This window comes from Penicillium verrucosum, assembly GCF_028828655.1.
Source record: "Penicillium verrucosum strain IBT 35672 chromosome Unknown utg000001l_segment0_segment0, whole genome shotgun sequence".
NCBI classification, from domain to species: Eukaryota; Fungi; Ascomycota; class Eurotiomycetes; order Eurotiales; family Aspergillaceae; genus Penicillium; species Penicillium verrucosum.
The window spans coordinates 9,515,392-9,535,930 of NW_026643210.1; the positions used below are offsets into that span (position 1 = coordinate 9,515,392).

The 20,539-nt window shown below is 47.1% G+C and overlaps 10 protein-coding genes across 10 annotated transcripts; 4 read left to right on the forward strand and 6 right to left on the reverse strand.

Moving 5' to 3' along the window:
* Positions 1-523: 523 nt before the first annotated feature.
* N7516_003448 (putative endo-1,3(4)-beta-glucanase) lies at positions 524-1,876 on the reverse strand (the record flags this gene model as incomplete). The annotated part of the gene is made up of 1 exon (XM_057216168.1): positions 524-1,876. The coding sequence occupies one exon, from the start codon at positions 1,874-1,876 to the stop codon at positions 524-526; it is 1,353 nt and encodes a 450-aa protein (XP_057078051.1).
* Positions 1,877-2,582: 706 nt separating this feature from the next.
* On the reverse strand, positions 2,583-3,541 carry N7516_003449 (uncharacterized protein; the record flags this gene model as incomplete). Its single annotated transcript, XM_057216169.1, has 4 exons — positions 2,583-2,780; positions 2,830-2,939; positions 2,996-3,337; positions 3,391-3,541. 4 exons carry the CDS (start codon positions 3,539-3,541, stop codon positions 2,583-2,585), a joined length of 801 nt encoding a protein of 266 aa, XP_057078052.1.
* Positions 3,542-4,561: 1,020 nt separating this feature from the next.
* On the reverse strand, positions 4,562-5,503 carry N7516_003450 (oxidoreductase, short chain dehydrogenase/reductase family; the record flags this gene model as incomplete). The annotated part of the gene is made up of 4 exons (XM_057216170.1): positions 4,562-4,651; positions 4,703-5,003; positions 5,101-5,396; positions 5,456-5,503. 4 exons carry the CDS (start codon positions 5,501-5,503, stop codon positions 4,562-4,564), a joined length of 735 nt encoding a protein of 244 aa, XP_057078053.1.
* A 336-nt stretch (positions 5,504-5,839) lies between these two features.
* N7516_003451 (zinc finger HIT domain-containing protein) lies at positions 5,840-7,258 on the forward strand (the record flags this gene model as incomplete). The annotated part of the gene is made up of 3 exons (XM_057216171.1): positions 5,840-5,967; positions 6,031-6,474; positions 6,544-7,258. Coding segments are annotated over 3 exons (1,287 nt in total), but the record flags the coding sequence as incomplete, so codon positions are not given.
* Positions 7,259-7,610: 352 nt separating this feature from the next.
* On the forward strand, positions 7,611-8,972 carry N7516_003452 (glycoside hydrolase family 16 protein; the record flags this gene model as incomplete). Its single annotated transcript, XM_057216172.1, has 1 exon — positions 7,611-8,972. The coding sequence occupies one exon, from the start codon at positions 7,611-7,613 to the stop codon at positions 8,970-8,972; it is 1,362 nt and encodes a 453-aa protein (XP_057078055.1).
* A 733-nt stretch (positions 8,973-9,705) lies between these two features.
* N7516_003453 (SUMO protease ULP1) lies at positions 9,706-11,127 on the reverse strand (the record flags this gene model as incomplete). Its single annotated transcript, XM_057216173.1, has 1 exon — positions 9,706-11,127. One exon carries the CDS (start codon positions 11,125-11,127, stop codon positions 9,706-9,708), a length of 1,422 nt encoding a protein of 473 aa, XP_057078056.1.
* An 827-nt stretch (positions 11,128-11,954) lies between these two features.
* N7516_003454 (phosphatase PAP2 family protein) lies at positions 11,955-13,772 on the reverse strand (the record flags this gene model as incomplete). Its single annotated transcript, XM_057216174.1, has 5 exons — positions 11,955-12,022; positions 12,078-12,547; positions 12,600-13,361; positions 13,427-13,643; positions 13,721-13,772. The coding sequence occupies 5 exons, from the start codon at positions 13,770-13,772 to the stop codon at positions 11,955-11,957; spliced, it is 1,569 nt and encodes a 522-aa protein (XP_057078057.1).
* Positions 13,773-16,436: 2,664 nt separating this feature from the next.
* On the forward strand, positions 16,437-17,424 carry N7516_003455 (Rho4-like protein; the record flags this gene model as incomplete). Its single annotated transcript, XM_057216175.1, has 3 exons — positions 16,437-16,721; positions 16,776-16,979; positions 17,044-17,424. The coding sequence occupies 3 exons, from the start codon at positions 16,437-16,439 to the stop codon at positions 17,422-17,424; spliced, it is 870 nt and encodes a 289-aa protein (XP_057078058.1).
* A 655-nt stretch (positions 17,425-18,079) lies between these two features.
* Positions 18,080-19,276, forward strand: N7516_003456 (uncharacterized protein; the record flags this gene model as incomplete). Its single annotated transcript, XM_057216176.1, has 1 exon — positions 18,080-19,276. One exon carries the CDS (start codon positions 18,080-18,082, stop codon positions 19,274-19,276), a length of 1,197 nt encoding a protein of 398 aa, XP_057078059.1.
* Positions 19,277-19,426: 150 nt separating this feature from the next.
* N7516_003457 (DASH complex subunit DAD1) lies at positions 19,427-19,912 on the reverse strand (the record flags this gene model as incomplete). Its single annotated transcript, XM_057216177.1, has 3 exons — positions 19,427-19,618; positions 19,671-19,733; positions 19,814-19,912. The coding sequence occupies 3 exons, from the start codon at positions 19,910-19,912 to the stop codon at positions 19,427-19,429; spliced, it is 354 nt and encodes a 117-aa protein (XP_057078060.1).
* Positions 19,913-20,539: the final 627 nt, after the last annotated feature.

Genomic DNA, 20,539 nt, shown 5'->3' on the forward strand with positions numbered 1-20,539 from the left:
CTCTCCCCTCTTTTTGCATCATGAGCCCCTTTTGTTGATTGTTCTTGTTTTTATCATGAAATTGCAATGTCCTGGATTTCAACGCATCACGCATCATGTTTTTTTACTGCCCATCGCTTGCTTCCATTTGATATTACCCCTGTTTAAGGGCTCATACCCTCTCTCGTTCTGCTTGTTTGATGTTTTCCGACTTATATGCCCTAAGTTATATTCCAAATACCATATCCTGTCATCAGCCTTAATCATATGGTTGATTGAATGCACAATTTCCTAGTCTCTGATTCTGATATTTTCCTTTTCAAGATTGCAGACAGCGATGTCTTTAAAAACCTCGTTTCCATTGGTTCATACTCTCTTGGTCAGGGGTCACCATAGCTAAACATATATGCCTGCAAAGGCTTAATGATAACGGTATAAGTTGTTTCTTAGTTGAAGATGTCTTGATATGGAGATAGATGATCAAAGGCTGGAAATGACATAATTGTACATGCGAAGATAAATAGACAAAAGGTCAGAGAGATGCTCAAGATCCCCAACCTCGGTTTCGAGGTGATCCTTCACTACCAGTGTTCCTCTCCGCCTCAATCATGCGATCAAACTCTGCCTGTGCTATATCCCTCTCGGTCTTCTGACTCGAGGCATGCTTCTCTTGGTCAGTCTGACCAAACTCAGCAGATGAAGAGTAATGGTTCGGTGAAGATTGTGACATGCCAGGTTGCTGTCGAGGCTGGCGTGCTGCGGCATTCTGTCGTCTAATCCGGTCCCAAGCACTACCAGACCCATCAATGTTGGTATTCCGGTACTCCGCAGCTGTGGGGCTAGCATCGTCCTCATCCATGATGTCCAAAGCCGATTTTGACTCGGGTTGAGTACTCCTACCGCGTGCCCATACCGCACCAGCATTCAAACCCGACGTAGACGACTCATACGAAGCAGACTGAGAGTTCCCCGTGGTATCATTTGAGTTCACGTATTCAGAGTAAGAATTTGGTTGCGGAGAAGAATCAGACGCCTGCTCCTGTTGGTACTCCTCGCCGCCGGCATATCCACTAGACGATCCCATGATCCGGGATCCGAAATCCTGCTCACCACTGCGGATGCTGCGACGACGCTCATTAGCAGCCTGGATCTTGCGCTTCCGCACGTCCTCTGGGTTCGCCTTGCGCAAGTCCTCGATAAACAATTTCAATCGCGGGTCCGTCAAGGTCTGCATAGCATCTCTGGAAACGGCATAAGCGTTCGATGCCATGACGCCGAGAGTCACGATGAAGGTCATTCTGAATGCCGCTTTTCCCAAGTTGGCTCGGAGGGTAGGATCGAGCCACATGGTGCGCAGCGTACTGAACAATGCGGCTGGCGTGGGATCGCGTGGGAACATTGGTGACTTGCGTGCTTGGCGGTAGAGCAATGCTGTTCCGAGGAATGAGCTGATTGGTAAGCCCATCCGTCCGTGGTACAGGCGTTTCGTTCCGTGCTCAACAATTGCATCGAATTCATCTTGAGTCGGGGGTCGTGCGGTCAGCACGTAGTGGTTCTCCACTCGCTCGTTCACTGTGTACGCGACACTTTTTGTCCAGGTTGTTGTGCCGAGAAATCCAAAGTACAATGTGAAAAGATCAGGCTTCACAATTGACTCTGGTCGAAGCTTGACCTTGTTATATTTCGCGATCGCAGGGTTATGGCCAGGGAGGGCTCGGGAGGAGTCGTTTGAGGAATTGTCCGGCTGTCCTGCCTGCGGCGAGGCGTTGTCGGAGCTCATGGTGAGTAGGGCGATTGTTGAGGAAAGTTGAGGTGATAAGGTGAGAGCTCGGGTGAGCTTGGCTGTGCCGTTTTCTGGAATCACCCCAGACGGTGACGTTACGTGATGACTCAGCATTTGCATAAGACCTTATCCATCCGACATTACTACCTCCAACGTCAAGTCTGTTGGCTACCAAATCCATGGGGATAGGCTTTCTATATAATTTTAACTATCAGTTCTACTGCCTTGGCCAGTATAATTCTACTAATCGAGGGCGCAATTGAGTGCGGTAGGCCACGATGCGAAGTTAGATTTGCCGGCGAGAGTGAGGAGACGATAGTGATGCCGAGGATGGCGATAGTGAGGATGGCGGCGTCGATGAGGGGCCGATGAAGGGGCCGATGTAGGATGAAGCTGACTATGATGAGAAAGGTAGATCTTTCAGGAGCTCATAACCTGTCAGGGGAGAGGACTACGTAGTGATGTCGTGGTCCACGTCGTGTATGGTGCAATGTGAGATTGATATTGAGTTGAAGGAGTTAAGTTACAGTCTACTTAGAAGTTCAGCAACCGTAGTATTGTCTATGCTGTTGAGATCGATGTCAGGCCTTTTGCTGAATCTAGATGCGGTGGTGTATGGTTTGGAAAAATAGACTTGTATTTTGATCAAGCAATACTAGCAACAGGGCACGGGCAAAAATAAGAAAAGCAAGAAGTGGAAGGCGCAACAAAGCAGGAAAGGAGAACAAGAAGGGTATCAAGACAGCGAGAGAAGAACGACTAGCGAAGAAGAGGAAGAAGACGCAAGGAACAAGGTCAGAGGATGAATGCGGCGACGAAATCATTCAACATCCATCTCATCCATCTCAGGGTTATAGTCGAAGCTCAGACCAGACTCCCCTGATCCTCGTCGTGTCTGGTGAGACGTGCGTTTGGAGGTAGCGGGTGACATCGAAGTCGCTTTCTTCATCATATAGACCAGTAGACCAAGCACTTGTTCGAACCCATTTCCGACGACGCCGACTAGCTTGAAAGACCACTAGTAAACATTAGAACCAGGATCACTGACACGATTTAGATATACTTACCCGAGACTTATTGTCGAGCTTTATGAACGTGAAATTCATAGTATCGGCAGAGATGCCGTAGACAGTGGTGTCTGTTTTGCCAAGGTCTTTACGCTGCTTATGAACGCACCCTTTTGACGGGTCAGTCTAGGAGTGCGTTATAACGGCGATATCGTGAGGTACTTACCCATATATGCGAGCGCCTGCGGAATCCCTTCGCCACCACCATTTAGTCTCTTGACCCCCATGATAACAACGTTCAAGTCAAGGTCTTCCTTCTCTCCATACCAGATGCCATAGTCGGGGTGCCCCAATAGCGTCCGTTTCTTCCCCTCCCATTTTATGGAGCTATACTCCCACATACGCTCCATCTGAATGTTCAAGGGTCTCATAGATCCATTTGAAGACGACATTACTAGATCGTGAGCGTAGACAAGGAGGAGGTTAAGCTTGTAGCGGATCCTCGCTTCGTTTGCGCAGATAGCGGCATGAGCGCTATGAACGCGGTCCGCTTTTTCCAACCAGAATTCTAGCTAAGGTTAGCTGACTTGTTTGTACGATTGATTCATCGGGTTAACATACTGAGATCTTGCGGGACGGGTATAGGCATAACAGAGTCGAACTCTCTATCCACAACCATAGTGAGACCAAGGATCTTCTGGATTTCTGGCAGACTCAGTGAGGTCACTGCGAGAGGCTCGGGCCTTTGGGGAAGCTCCAGGCTTCCTGTCATCTCTTGGGCGTCAATCTGGTTTGCAAGGAAGCGGCGAATAGCCCGCCAGAGACCCCGGAAACAGTGGACATAGCGCATATGTAAGGAATGAAAATTAGAATAATTGAATGGCAGTAAAGTGAGAATAAAGTGAGGATAAAGTGAGAACAAACTGAGAACAAACTGAGAATAAAGTGAAAACAAACTGAGAACAAAGTGCTGAGAACAAACTGAGAACTGAGGACGATGTGAAGGGATTGTATACTATAACTACATCGAATCATTAAGTTTGTAGACCGCGTCCTTTTCTAGATATTTCCGGCGATGCTTGTAGATATGTGAATGTACATCCCCATGCTCATTGATCTAAGATGAATCTATCAAAAGCATGGTAGTATACCTACACTTATACATATGTATATATGTAGTATAGTACGCTACCTGATAGGAACGACCTAATTACTAGATAGTGAGCCCTTTATCCGCACATTCTCTGCTTCTTTGATATCTAAACTCATAGCTCAAAATATGAAAGGTGTCGGCAGATGACAGGGTATTATACAGGCCGCAACTATGTTGCAGCCGGTCTATAATCAAGAGGATCGGTGAATGCCGAAGAAGTATAACATAAAGTAGAATGGGGCTCTAAAATGCGCCCAGGTGTGAAATTGTCCCATGGATGTCCAATACTCTCTACCTTCCACTAGGAAGAGCCAATCCTACTTGCCTACTAGTAATATATGTAAGATCTAGACTAGATACGACGCGTAATCAATTCTAGTTTGTCTTTGCTAGGCATTATACTGATGTTGCTATATATCAATAGGTTGGTTTAGTAGTTCGGGGTTATACTACAACTCAAGCACGCCCACAAAGAGATATATTCCAAATCAGGTAGAAAAGCTGTATATAATTTCAAGTTTAATTTAAGTTCCATCTCAGTCGTTAATACAAAACAATCTCATTAAATACATATATGCGATAATGCATTCTTACTATCTTCGTTCTGCCTCGTGAGACAGAAAGACCCCGAGAAGCCCTCTACCACTTCTCAATATAAGGCCGCAAGTCCAACTCAAACGCAAAAGTCGTGCGTGGCTGAGTATGCAAATACCAATATGAGTCCGCAATCTATAGCCAGTGAGTGTCCGAAATAAAGCCAACCAATAGAGCAAAACTTACAGCGTCAGGGCTTAATTTCGCATCTTCATGCTCAAATACCCAAGCCTTGGTACGAGGGATATCAATGACACCATCGATAATAGTGTGTGAGACATGCAAACCCTGCGGCCCAAACTCACGAGCAAGTGACTGTGCCAACGCACGCAGTGCGAACTTGCTTGAAGCAAAAGCAGCAAACTTAGCTGAACCCTTAAGACTAGCGGTAGCTCCCGTGAAGATCAGAGTGGGTGGATACTCCGACGATTCGCGAGCTTCTAGGAGCAGCGGAATAGCCCGTTGGGCGAAGCTGAAGGCGCCCTGTCTGATATGGGAGTTAGCAATTTAGCAAAATCATTAAGAACGATGTGAACTATATTAAGCTTGGAATGAAGTGGAGTTGGTGGGTACAAGAAACATACGCCTGTGACTTGAGTGCATTCGAGTAATCTTCTTCCTTCAGCTCGAGGAATGGCTTGACCACAAAACCGCCACCTGGATTGAAAACAGCAGCAGCTACCTTGGAGGAAGGATGCTCTGCTTGAATCTTTTCAAATGCAGCATTGACGCTCTTTGAGTCGGAGACATCGGTGCTGATGCCGATAGCCTGGCCGCCGCTGGAATTAATTTCTTGAACAACTGGGTTGTAGTTGTCTGGATTTCGAGCCAGCACTACGACAGAGTAAGTCTTTGCAAATTTCCTGGCGATTGAGGCGCCCTGTTCTTTCGTCAGTCAATCCTGCCTTATATGGAGTCAGATAAGATATAGACCCGTACCGTGCCGGGGCCAACGCCAGCAATGATTGCAAGTGCCTTGGAAGCCATATTTGATTTGGGAAGTATATGAATATATTCTGTTGTAAGTCTGGGAAAAACAAGGGAATCTAAGCAACTAAATAATGGCAGTCCGGAAGATATCACCGAAGCTTAGAAATGCAGCGGGGATGGATTGATCATCACATCCGCAGATGATATCATCTGCAGAGAACGGGACTGGTGTATCCCCGCAGAAGATAACATCGAGGTGAAAATTAGACCATTGTTAGATGAATAATCCTGTTTATGGCTTTATTCCGAGGTTTAGCCTTGGGGAACTCGAGTTGTTAACTTGTTAGTTAATGAAATGTGATTGTTGTAGGTAGTTCTATATCTCTGCCTTAGGCCCTTATCGATAAGACAAATAAATTTCCCATCGAATCTCCGACTCTCCAACTCTCCAACTCCGCAACAAGCAGTCAAATCAATATGGCCGACTCCGATCCATTGCTGAGTGATCTCTGCTCAATATGGTATGCGCACGAATAATTAATCACTCCGGTATACTCTTAGAATCTAACCCCGTGTCCTTACAGCCATGCCAATCCTCCCAAATACCGCTGTCCACGCTGCTCAACACGCACTTGCTCTCTACCCTGCACACGTCGCCATAAAATCTGGTCGCAATGCTCCGGTGTGCGCGATCCTGCCGCATATCTAAAGCGCAATGAACTGAGCACTGAATCTGCGTTCGATCGCGACTTTAATTTCATCACCGGCATCGAGCGCACCCTCGAGCGCGCGGAGAGAGAAGTCGATAACCGCGGGATTGATCTTGCGGGCGGTGCTCAGGCAGACGATGGTAGTTCCGAAGGTTTACAGCATCTGGCTGCCGGCCGTAAAAGGAAGCACCCGAACCAGGGCCTTGCCAAGGGCGAGGCTGCGTTCTTGCGCGGCACCGAGACTGCTGCTGTGAAAGTTCTTCGAGCTCCGAAGGGAATGTCGAGAAATAAGCAGAATGGGTCGCGTATGCATCCTAGGTGAGTTGGGAATCTCTCGTGTCTTTTGAGTCGGACGTTGTACTGACTTAGGTGTTTCTCAAGGCATAGGCGTCTTGCTTGGACCATAGAGTGGATTACGGCTGATGGGGTGAAGACCATTCGTGATTCTGTCATTGATACATGCTCTGTCGCTGAAGCCTATAACCGATGCTGCCCACGCTCGAGGGATCAAGATACAGCTAAAGAAGAGAAGAAAGAAGATTTGGATACCCCTAATACGACTACTGCTGCACCCGGTGACCCTGTCACGACAGTGGCCGAAGAGGCAGATACAAAATCACCCCCATGCACGACCGAAGACTCAGCAAAGGAACCAGCAGACGCCTCAACTGAGCAAATGGATAAAGCACCAAATCAGACCATCGCCCCCCACCGCGGTCTTTACTTCTACCTTCACCGTCCGCGAACCACAACCAAAAAGCCAGTCTTAACTCCTCTCTTGCAAACCTCAACGCTCAATACTGTTCTGCGCAATCGGACTGTCTTAGAATTCCCTACGATTTATGCACTACCAGAGTCAGCGGAGACACTCTTTGCAGACAAAGATAACTCCAAATTCATACTGGAGGAAGACTATCTTCGCACCTCTGAGCCAGATGAGATAGGCCAGTCTTCTACCACGAGTGACGATGATGACGCGGCTGGAAAAGAAGCGCTTCCCGGTTCTTCGGTGAATCTTCAAGATGTCGACGAGAACCTGGTATTGGAGGTATTGAAGAAAGACCTATTTGAACTAGTCCCGGAGACTGGACCAGCGGTATGAATGCTTTTGATACGAAGAGAGCGAGAGAGAGAGAGAGAGAGAGATCCTAGAGGATGTTAGCCAATCTGGCACACTCACTGGACAATGTACGATACCTAAGGACAGCTAATTGTCAGTCAATTGTACAAAGAGTCATTTCACTCGGAAGAAACATCAGAGGCTTAGGTACTGGCGTATTTACTGAAAAACCACAGAGAGTTTTGTTGATTTTGATATCTCGACCTAAAGAGGAAATCACGACCAGCGCGGCTTCCTGTTCAGTCAAACAAAGACCTTCTTCGTTCTTCGTTCTTCACTTCACCCGGGACCATCTTGGGAATCTTACATTCTCCAAGGTTGTTACTCAGTCACCATGAAAATCAACATTTTGTCCTTTGGGGTCGCCGTGATCTTTTTCTGCACGGTAGCATCAACATCATCAGCTCCTGGAGCAGCACCGCCGCCGCCACCGGCCAAGAAACATCCACATGGATGCGATTGCTACACAATCTCAGGGCCCGATCCAGGATACTTCCGGCACTACAAGCTCTGGGACTTTCGGGCAGTGGATTTGAAGAAGCATGCCAGTCTCAATCTGTCGGAGCCCATTGATTATGGCGACGAAGACTGGGATGATGACGATCATGGCTACGACGAAGACCTGCAATATGGTCATCTCTCACCTGGAGTCCTTGAAGAAAAGGACACGGACCCTAGATCACTGGTATTCTACAAAACCTCATTCGAGAGAGACTGGAGCAGTCAGAACTGGGAACGCCCAGGCACCGCAATAGCCCCGGTGCCCATGGTAAATTCGAAGCACAACGTCTTTCTCACCCGGGATTACGAGCGAAATTATTACGCGACGTATCTTGTTCTGCGTACCACCCGCTTTTCAGAATACACTTCCACCGCGGAGATCGAGACTCGCATACGCAACATCTATCGGTGCTCGGTGCGTGTCCGGCTACGTCTATTGCCAGCTGGCTCCGCCGTATCAGAACCTCCTCCTCAGCTTAAAGAATGGCCGTCGCGGGATCCAAAACAACATCCCACAGCGCCCTTGAACAAGACGATTCCACCTCTCCGTGATGACAAACCACCTGACGGCGCTTGTGCCGGAATCTTCACCTACCATGACCAAAACTGTGAATCGGACATTGAGATCTTGACACGGGACCCGGCCCATCGCGTGCACTATGCCAATCAGCCCGATTATAATTTTACCGCTGATCATGAGATCCCCGGTGCCAGTACCATTGCCGATTTACCTGTTCCATGGACAACATGGTCAACGCATCGCCTGGACTGGCTCTCGGACATGTCTCGGTGGTATGTCGACAATGAGATGCAAGATGCCAAAACGTACGGGGTTCCTGACCTGGAGAGCATGATTATTCTTAATCTTTGGAGCGACGGTGGACTGTGGACGGGCGACATGAGAATCGGCGACAGTATATACTTCGGCATCGAATACATTGAGCTGCTCTACAACCGTACCTCCGATTCTCTCATGGGACATCATGTGTCTCCTTCACAGAACCATACCGGCCATCAAATGCCCCCTCTGACGAATGGTTCTATTGCCAATGGATATCCATTCGAGCCAGATAGGAAGCACAGGCACGAAATGTGTAAGCCAGGTAGGCAGGGCCGTGAGTGCAGAAGAAAGAAGTGGCGGAACAGGCCTCTTCGTGAATCTTGTCAGAGACCCTGCAACATTGATGAGTTTTAAGGCTTTTCCGGCAGTTTTTGTATTATTATCACTTTCGGTCCTTCGTTTTTTTGTTTAGGATTTTTGGCTTTGGCTGGCATGAGTGTTCTGTACTCTACTTTTTAGACAGCCTGTATTTTTATCAAAGAGAATACACACATGTTCACTGATTCCATCTTTACTGGATTTATTAGTATTGCGTCTACAGATTAATCTCCTCTAGCTACGACGATATTAACAACTATTACTTACTTATAGTCCTAAAGTCAGATGAAAGAGCCAACACAATAGAAATACATGACTCTACACATGGCAAAGTTAATGCTATGTAAGATAAAACAGAATTAAATCAAAGCAGGAGAACGAGGAAAACAAAGAAATATGATAAAATCAGTCCGCAAGAAAGGACTCCTTTGTATCAACTGAGTCACCATAATGGTGGTGACTGTGGGGTATCATTCAGATTCATTGCAAACATCACATAGAAAGAGCCCGCCCAAAAAAATCATTGGCCTTTTTTTTCATCTTTTCCGTGTGTTCGCCTTGTGCGCCGAAATAGCAGATAATGTGTAATGGTAACCGAGAACGCCTTGGTGATGGTGCTTGATATGGATAATTGTGGGTTGGGGATGGATGAGGTATGAAGTATGTGAGATTATGTAGGAGGGGAGGGTGAAAAAGACCCCAAATTGAATGTATGAGATCGAGATGAAAAGATGAGACTTCTGTAGGGATAGATAACTGGTCTTTGTGTTTAGAGAAACACTGAACCTGTTGCTTTGTCCTGTGGATTGAATTCGCCGTGAAGACCACCGTTCATGAGCTCCGCAACAATCTTTCTGCGGAGAAGTGTGATATGGCTTGGGCCAATGGCGGTTGGTTCAACCCCAATAGTAATTGCTTTGGCATTTGTTAGGAGGAAGACACCACAATCGCTCCCGTTGTCTTGCCGAGAAGAGACCGACGGCAGGACAGTCCATTCCTTTTCGTTATATTTTGGCCCGAGTTCCCCACGAAGCCATTGCTTGACATTCTTCACTTGGCGAGGACCGTGGGATCCTAGGGAGTCAAAGTACTCGATTGTTCGTTCTGCCGGTCGAATAACCATGAGTGTCCAATGGCTTGACTCATGCACAGGGATGAAGACTGTATCGACATTGAGGAGTCCTTCGCCACCGATTTTAGCCCGCTTTGCCCAACGTTGCACGCCCTGGTATCCCTTATCGCGAAGGGTAGAGTAGAAAAATGTGTTGAAGGCGTGGAAGAGTGGCCGATCGCTAGGTCCGAGATTCCCATGCGATTGACGGAGGTAATGAACGAGTAAACCAAGGTAGGCATTGATGATTTCGTCATTAAGCCAGGCCTCAGGGCGAATACATGTGACGATATCGCGCTGGTACAGATCGTCTCCGGCTAATGACGTGGCAACGGAATTCCCTTGTCCACTCTGCATGGCCCGTTGAAGCTTGGCAAGCCACTCGGGCGAAATCAGACGTACGGGGTAACCCGGCGGGACCACTCTGGTTGGACGTTGGAGGTCGCGCTCCCGGGCTAATCTTTCTCTCTCCCGCTTCTCGAATTCTGCCTCGTACCACGACGCAATGCGATTGGCAGGAATCGGCTGCCTGTTGGCGCGAAACAACTGTACAGCGGAAACGGGGCCGTGGGGAATCCTTGCATCTAGTTGAGCTTGTTGATCCCACGGGTCATCAATCTCCATGAGATCATCCTCGACGGGCTTGGGGGCTTTCGTTGGTTTCGGCGATGGAATGCGCCTAACGCTTGGAAGGGGAGGGGTATATGGCGGTAATCGAGGGTGGAGATGTGTGCCGAGATCCGTAACAAGCGCTGGTGTTGTGCGAGTATCTATGTCCATGAATTCCCATCCCTTCGGTGGGACATCTTCCTCGATAGTCGGGCCTTGTGATACAACAAGGGTGGGTGATTCCGGAGGAGTTAACGGGAAGGCTCCTGGGATGGGCAACTGGGAATTATCTAACAATGGGCTGTATTTTAGTATATGTGACTTGAACTTCCAAGGAGGGGCTGTCATACCATCGGGGGCGTCAAACGGAGGTTTTGAGGGCTCAAAGGGAATGGGAATCTTGGGTGAGGACTCCGTGGGCTTCGCATGAGAGGCGCTTCGCTTGCACCGAGGCCAGCGGAAGAACCCCATGTTGATGCGAATAGAAAGTCACGTCGAAAGAGTGGGAGCAAGAAATTCGAGAGCGATCTACTCGTCCGATGACGCGCTTTCAAAATAGATTGACGGTGGTTGAATGAACGTTGAGGGTGTGAAAAGGGAGGAATGAGCGGGTAGATGAAGACAAGACTTCAAGATCCATCATTGGGCATGACTGGAATATGTACCCCGAAGCCAGAAGCCAGAATCGAAGGTAGATACTCCGCAATGGAAGAGGTATGGGAATAATATGAGCCGACGCGGTTCTTTCATCATTCTGCTGACTCATCACATATTCCCCCAGCCTTCATTGTTGTTGCGTTGACCTACTCATCTCATTGTCACTCTTTGTTGATCTATCTTTTTTGTTATTTCTTGATAGTTTCTTTGAATGTTATTCTTAAACTTCTGTGAGATGTAATTTTCTTTTACTCCGATCTCATGTCGTTTGGTGTTTCATCTAATAATTGTCTTGTGGCAGACTCTATAAACAGCCACCACGATTCGACAACCTCAAAAAGAGAGTTGCGATTGGACATCTTTACTTGATCGTTCTTTGTTCTTGTTTCTTTTGTTGTCTTCAATGTCATGATGTTGCTGGTCCCAACCTGTGTTTGAGAAGGATGTCTGACCAGACCGAAGAATGCAACTATGGATATTGTTTTCAATGTTTATGTACATGGGCAGCGTGAAGGATATTTCGAAGGTGACTTGTTCTAGCACAGCCCGCTGAGCTAGGAGCAGGCCGAGGAGGTGGTGGAGCTAAGAAGCGAGGGACTGCAAGGCGAATTGCACTCCTAGGAATACGTTTCTCGTCCTGGTTATCGGTTTCCAAGTCCGATTAGGTCGAATAGCAAGGGTGCGACTTCGATCACCACCCATGGAATACCTAAAGGAGCCTGGTATCAGCAAATGTTGTGTCAAAATCTAGGGGTTTCACATACCCGCATATACAACCAATTTTGTTATTACCTCCACGTCATACCGCACACGGGGCTTCTTGATCTGGGAGAACACCTCTTTTTCCTCCCTCTCCCCAGCCTCAAACTCTATCGAAGGGAAAGGTGTGGTCGACATGTCAGAATTCACATCCACTGCGGATGAAATAGGACTGCCTCTGCCCATCATGTCTTCGTAATCGTCCAGTGATGCCGTCTTTCTCGGCCGCATGGGCGTTCCATTGCGCTTGATTTGATCTTCTGCGACTGGGGAAGGACGATTGCTCCCAGACTGACTCTCGCGTCGACGCTTTTCCCGGTACGCCAGGGTCTCATACGCATCAGCTTCTGACTGAGGACCAATTGAAATGGCTCGGCGGCGAGGATGGCGCATTGTGGTAATGATGTCTGGGATATCAGAGAAATTCGGAAGAACGTCGTGATCCTTCAGGTTATAGGGAATGGTAGTGTATTCACTAAGAACATATTAGCATAACGTCCATAAGCAGGAAGCACATTCAAACTTACGATGCGGTGGTGAAGAAACGTCGAGGAAGCAAAAGACCGAGCTTCTCCAGGGTCCGGAAGATAGGTGGTAGAATACGCAACAGAGCGGGCTTGGTTACAGTTCTCCAAGCAAACACGCACAAAACGCCCACGACCAGACGAACAACAGTCTTAATCCAGCCCACGGTCTCGAGGTTGTAGGGAATTGATCCAGAAGGATAACCGATCCAGATATCGGCGAAGTGCCATGAAGACAAATCCACGCCTAGCATAACTCCTGCGAATGCAACACTATCGTCGAAGCACGGGCAATCATCCGCCGGCTCTGGATGGACGCGGACGAGGAATATAATAAGAAGCCCCAGCAGGGAGATTTCCATCAACGAAGCGGATAAAATGAATTCCTCAAAGGCAGGCCCATAATAAAATTGTACGAGGCCGATGGCCGCACCCATAGCACACCCAATAGTACAGTCCAGCATTCCATGCATTCCGCAATACAGTCGACCCAATACAATGGACACGACGTAGATATAGGTGATAGCTTGGAGTAAGAGGGTGACCTGCGCGCTGAGAGTTGATTCGGGTGAACCAAGCAGGGCCAAAGCATAGACCGCAACCGAGACAGCATTGGTTGAGTGTGTCGAAGGGAACCCATATTCTAGTGCCGCAGAGCCGGACATGGTGATTCGCTGGAGTGGGGGAGAGAGAGGCCGAGGAAGACATAGCAGGTCCTTGAGGAAGCCGCTCCAAAAGACGCCCGATGCTAAGATGTGTACCAATCTATAGATAACCGTCGTCAGCTACGGAATTCCACCTGTGATTTCAATTCCAGAAATAAAACGTACCCGCGACCCACACTGGGAGAACCACACCAGAAGAGGAAGGGTAAGAAGACCATGAAGAAGGTATGGGTGCCGAGGTTGGCTGTGAATGCGAAATACGAGTCGAGGGTTGGCGTACGGACTTTCTCCTGCACCCAAGCCAAATATGGCGTCTCATATCGGATCAATGGGATGAGCTTTTGTCGTGGCCAGTACCGCCAGACGGGTAATCGATTTGAATCTATGTCGCAAACGCATGACGGTTAGAGGATGTCGCGATAAGCCACGGGTGGGCAAAAAAAGGAACCACTCGCATACAGTGATTTAGACTCTTCAGTCCAGCATCGGGCTGGTCCTTTTTGCTGCCCATGATGTAGTGTTATCAATCCAGACAGTGTCGCAATCGGATGGATCCCATAGATGGGCAGGCCGCTGTCTGCTAGTCCGTTTGAAGGGTTTAATATTATAGGGTTCAGAACATAAGGAGCGAAAAGAAGTTGGATTGAAGCAAATAGTATAATGGGGAAACTCGAGGTTGGGGGTTATGCTCCGAAGTGAACGGGGAGATCATCCGCGGCTCAAACCCCCTAATGCCCGCCGGCCATGTGTGTGCTTAGTCATATTACATTGGGGCATCCATGGATGTATACATCGTCGGTTTTACTACTCTCTCATGATCTAGTTATACATAACTATAACTAATTATATAACTATGTATTCTACAGAGTAAACTATGTTGGATCTATACTTAATTTCATATCATCAACTAGATACATCTAGTCCTCAAGGTCGCTAATTACAACTACACGCTATCCTATCTCTGGCATGCTATCTTCATATAGTTTATGAACTCTTCTGTGTTCATTTTACCTGGTGATTCCTATCCATACTATCAGCTCTTCCAAGGTTAGCTTCTGTGATAATCCCGTTTCTCTCTCCCCTTTCCAATATGGAAATAGGAGTGTAATTGACATCTCCTAGGAGATAAAAGGATAAAGCTAAAAACTAATAAATAAAGTAAAATATAATATCTTGAAGGCTTTTTAACACGGGGTATCGGTCTTCTCCGTCAAATAAAGAGGGCCAAAGATGACATGCAGAGTTAGCGTGGTCAAAACCCATATGATTTTATATTCTAGAAGAAGATCGATCTTTAACGCGTTAAGACGAAGAGTAACGTCGCCGACGGCTTTATAAAGGCGCTTAATAAAGAGGCCTATATAAAGTTTATCTAGATATTAGGTCTTAATTAATCTATATACTATACTACGGGTAAATAGAGGTCTTAAATACGTAGGAAATGTCGAAAAGAAGAAAAATAAAATAAAGAGTTTTTATTAGTAGGGACTTAGAGATATAGTGACAGCTATATAGGGCTATATATAATCCCGTATGATAGGACTTATGGTTCGGACCGTAGCTAGTTTCTTTCTCTTCCTTTCTTTCTCTCCAGAGTCTACAATATCAATTCCCTACGGGTTAACATCTTTTCCTACCTTCAGTTCATCTGACACATTCCCACTACGCCAGCTGGCCAACAAAAAGGCACAAAAACAATGCTCAAATCCTAACATATTTCTTCCGTTCTCTGTTTCAATAGGCAGACAATGGTGTTTTTTCATTTCGCAACGCGCACTCCTCTCGTTGCCTGCTTTCCACCGCAAGCTTTTTAACACCCTGAGCCCATATCCCATAAATGAAGAAAAAGAACCCGAAAGCTGACATCATGCTCCGACGGTAATACTGACATGAATCTGCATCACAGTATTGACGGCAAACAAAAGCAAACAGATAGAAAGATGCGAGAGCACCGAGCGCGAACCTTCACGTTACAGGTTAGCAGCTAGCACCTAAGGGTTATAAAAGGGGGGAGCATACAATATTGGATGCCTGTAGAACCCAAGGGGTTCCAATACGCGCCCCAGAGGGTGATCTGATTTAGGCTTTTGTTGAGTCAATCCGGGAGAGGGACCGGAAGCGATTTTCGCTTCCATGATGAAATCCGGACAATTGCGAGAGCAGGGGAGAGTTGAAAGTAAGTACGGAGTAGAAAGGGCAGGGTCGGTGGAAGTTAGGTGTTGTAGGAAAGGGGTTTCTTTTTTTTCCACGGGTGACTTTGTTGTATGTCCTCCAATTTCTTAGCGTGTTACTGTAGGAGAGTGAGTGTCGGATACGAACTCGGAGTTGGTGAGATATTCACAAAGAGCCTAACAAATATTCTTCCTACATCTACTCATCCAATGAACAGCTTGTTATCTTGAACAACAATATTAGACTATAGAAAATTGGAACAATATTATTTTACTTTATCGACTCGGAGAATACTAAATAAGTCTATATAAGATATAGTCACTATTAGAGTTTGAATCCCTAGTTATATATAGAAAAGTCCTCTCTATTTTGTTTTGGCTACTCGATTTTTCAATTAGATACTCAGATTTACAACCCTTCTCTAGATCCAAGCTTTATATATAAGATACAGTAGATGTAGGTTATTATAGCCTATACTACAAAAGACATCAAGTGAGGCATTATCTCCAGAAAGATCTACAAATCACATGACCCATCGGGTATATTGTATACCAAACAAAAAAAGAAAGCTGTGCAGAGTGAGCTGAACAGTGGAGAATAAGAATATATTTAGTGGAGTCAAGACTAAAAACAGGATCGAGGTAAACCAGTGAAACCAGTGAATGACAGGATAGAGGATATATAGAGGGCTTTGATCGTGGGAAGCGGAGCCCTGGCGTCATGGAGGCACGGCCGTTGCTATGGTAGCCCATGGTGTAAACACGGGTTTCACGGGTCTCACGGTCTCACGGGTCTCGCCAGACCCTCTTGCTCTATCGATCCTCTAGATCTTTTTTAGATCTATCTTCTCCTCTTTTTCTTCACTCTTACCTTCTCCCATTCCATATCATTTCCTCCTATCAACAGTCTCCCAACAAAAAAAAAAAAAAAGAAAACAAAAAACCGTTTTCCCCTGTATCACATTACAAACGAGGCACATTCCAACCCCCTACCCCTACTCATCATGAGTGCTATGTACGAAGATCAATACCATGCAGCATCGCGCCGCCGCTCTCTCGCCACCCCTCCTCCATCTTTGACACCACGTCACAGTCGTGCGCGCAGCGACAGCATCCGAGTCAGCCACGGCACAGCCAGCACCCATACCAGTGTCTCCAGTGGACGGATGTCTGAGGCAACAAATATCACTCAGCCGCCCTCATTCTCAAAAAAGTTTGTAGTGGTGGGTGATGGCGGATGTGGCAAGACCTGTTTGTTGATCAGTTATTCCCAAGGTTACTTCCCAGAGGTACGTTCAGCCTGCGAGGGAAAAGACGGGTGACTGGTGCTGATTATCGCCTAGAAATATGTCCCCACTGTGTTTGAGAACTATATCACCCAAACGACGCATCGGGCTTCTGGCAAGACTGTTGAATTAGCCCTCTGGGATACTGCTGGACAGGAGGAATACGACCGTTTACGTCCACTGTCCTATCCCGAGACTGATCTTTTGTTTGTCTGTTTTGCTATCGATTGTCCCGCATCATTGGAGAATGTTGTTGACAAGGTGAGTCCTTAACTTGGAACCCTCTTTACTTTTTTCCCGATTTGTCTAACATCTCTCTGTTCAGTGGTATCCCGAGGTTCTGCACTTTTGTCCCACCACACCCATTATTCTCGTTGGCTTGAAGTCTGACTTGCGCAATAAGCGAACCTGTATTGAGCTCCTCAAGACACAAGGCCTGACACCCATCACACCAGAGCAAGGCGAAAATGTCGCCCAACGGATGGGAGCAACATATGCCGAATGCAGTAGTAAGGAGATGCGCGGTGTGGATGAAGTCTTCGCCAAGGCCGTTGACTCGGCCATCTCAATCGAAGAACAAGGCTGGACAGCTCAGCAACCGGCCGGCCGCAATAACCGCAACAATCGCGCCAGTGCCATGCCTTCAGGAGGTGGAGGCGCCCGCCCCGGCAAGAAGATTAAGAAGCGCACTTGCAAGATTCTGTAGATTGATTCTACTCGATACCCTTTGATTTTCCTTTCTCTCTTGGCCGGACCACAAGCCTGGTTGCTTCGTCGGCTTGCTTGCCCGCTCGCCTGTGTATGTGACATGTCGTCGCAAGCTGGACAAAGCTAGACATGACTTTCCAAATCCTTCTCTGTTGTATCGATACGCTGTGCGGCCCTTACAATGATCTCGATTCTTTTTTTATTTTTGCTGGAGGCTGTTTCTTTTATTTCACGTTTGTTACCTGCTTATGTTCTTTTTGGCCCTTTTTCATGACCCTTGTCCCCCTTGTTCCATTTGATGTCTCTCATGACCTCGGGTCTTTGCCGTTTTCCATTGGCATGCATGGGACTGGTGTTTTCAATTATGTTATCTGATCTGTTCTGTTGGCGAAAGCGACGTCCTATGTGTTACTGAATACATTTGACCTTTTGTGTTTATCAAGATCTCTCTTGTTAAATTCGTATATCTTTTTACCAGGTAAATGTAACCCGAATTTTGAATGGTATCTAAGAAAAGACCAAAATGTGCAGTCCCTAGGTAGTCGCCCGTACCTGGGTTAGGGAAGGCGGTCCTTTTCCATCAACCTTACGAGTACTCACTGGTGTCACTTTCATCCACCAACCATTTTCACTCCACCCATCCTTAGCTCACCATGGCTTCACGACGCGAAATCAACAGCAGTGAAGAATCAGCTTATTCTGGAGCGTCCTCCAATGCACGTGACGCTAGAATTGCTTGTCTTTACTTGGATGCAACAGAACTTGAACTGGGGACAGACTCATCCATTCTCCAGCGATCGCTCAGCTTGAAGTCAGTCATTTCGACGGCCTCCTCTTTCAGCCGCCGCTTCCAAAGTGCGCGTTTTCGACAGGACCTGCAGGAGATAAATCAAATCGGCAGTGGCCTTCAAGGTGTCATCTTCGAGGTGGTTGGGAAGCCCCACATTCTCAAAAAAGAAAATCCAGGCAATGAAGCACGATCCTCAAATCTCCAACGCGAGTATAAAACCCACTGCGATGTCTCGGCCGCATTCGAACACTACCGAAGCGCAACTCACAACAAAGTCCACGTTCCTAAACCCCACAACTTTATCTCCCAAACACAAAACAACGCGTTTTGGGATGAAATCTTGCCGAAAATACCCCAGACTTACCGCGCGCGCGGGAACGTCATCACCATGGAACGGATTCTTCCATTACCGAAGGTCGTACGAAAAGCGCTCATCACTTATTTCTGTAGTCGCGAACGGGATCTTAGTATCACTGACATCGAATCCCTTCTCAATAACCCTAGCAATAAGCACTGCCTCGCCCGAGTCTATTTGGGTAAGACTGATGGTTCGATCAATCAGGATAACCCAGCGCCCCTTAGAAATTTCCCTCTCTACCTCGGTTTCATGAAGGAACTTGGCATCGATACCCTTGCGCTGGCTAAGGAAATGGGCAAGGCATATGCAACCTTACACTGGGGCGCCGCCACAAACGGTGATGATGTGGAGTTCGTGCTTGGCACATCAGCCTCAGAGGAACCGAGAGCTTTGGTTGAGTCTCCGGACTTTCAGCACCGCGCTGTTGGACTCTATCTTTTGGACTTCGGCCAATGCGAGGCGGTTGACTTAACTCAGGATTGTGATGTCGTTTACCAAGCGTTCAAAGGAGCCATGGTAACGGGTGATAGCCAGCTTTTTATTCCACATTCGTCGACTAGCCCGGCATTGTTCGCAGCCTTCAAGAAGGGATACATTGATGCTGGTAGTGTCATTCTATCAGCCAAGCAGCTCAACAACAAGTTTAGCATGGCAGATTTCATGCAGGAGTACGAAGAATATGCTGAGGATCTCGTGTATTAGCTTACCGTGCGAGGATACACTCGGCCATGAAAATGGGAATTCATAGCTCCGTAATATCGATTTTTCTTTTGAACCCACAATTTGGGTATAATATTCCTATCATTCGATAGTTTTACAGCTAGTACCTAATTTCACCCTCAAGTCTTACCATCACTGCATGACTGTCGAGTCACCCTCATTTTCACGCTTTACTCCCGACTTACTCGCATCACTCTCTCCACTAACCTTCCGCTTTCCATTGCCATTGCCATTGCCAGTCTCCTCGCCTTGTTCTTCAGCCCGGCCCATAAAGTTCTCAAATTGGGACCAGAGAGCTTCCACAGACCCAAATTCATTGCCCACCTAATAGCACAATTAGCAGATGCGCTTTCCCAGTCCCGGTGCTGAAATTTACCGCAATCACACTTTCTAGATTCCGATTCAAACGGTTCATATTTTGAAGTACTTGCTCCATGCCCTACTCGAAAAAAAAATTTAATATCGGTTAGGGGGCTGATCAGGATTCCCGAGTGGGAAGTTTGTCAACATGGTACATACCACTGCGATCTCTCGGACGAGTTCCTCGCGCTGCTGCTCAAAGACTGTTGGAGACGCGACACGACCACCAGAGCCTGGTGTTTGTTGGAGCCAGGCCATTTTGGGGCTTCTGGGTCTCTGGGATTCTAGGATTCTGGTAGGGCTAGATAGATAAGGTGACAAGGAATGTCACGACTTGGCACCGTTCACGTTGCGCACAAAGACGCGATGGTTCGGGGTTTCGGGGAGCGTCGCGGATGATTGCTTGGCGTTGGATGTTTGTTTAAACGCGGGTTCTTGCAGGGGAATCTCCAATCCCAGACACTGTCACTGTCACTGTCACAGGGTTGCTATTGCTACAGTTGGTGATTTGGACAATTTGAGATGGGGGAGGTTGATGTGGGGCAGATTGGGATATTTGATAAGAGATCGACCTTCCACTTTGACAACTTCTGCTAGTCCATGCCATTACACTTTAGACTTGTCTAGGAATTATTGCACATTTTCTGTTCTATTGGTCAATGTATGAGTTTATCTACTTCACTCTTCTATCTGATATTTACCAAAAGAAATCACGGGACTCTTCTCTGGGTCCTATGTGATTTGAACTGGAGCACGATTCCATATATACCCCGAATGTGTCCTGGTGTCCTGGTACTTCAATATGTGGACGTTGTTTAATCCAGATGCTCGATTGTTGGGGTTTCGATCCCGAAATACCAATTCATTCTTAATTCCTCTTTCGGA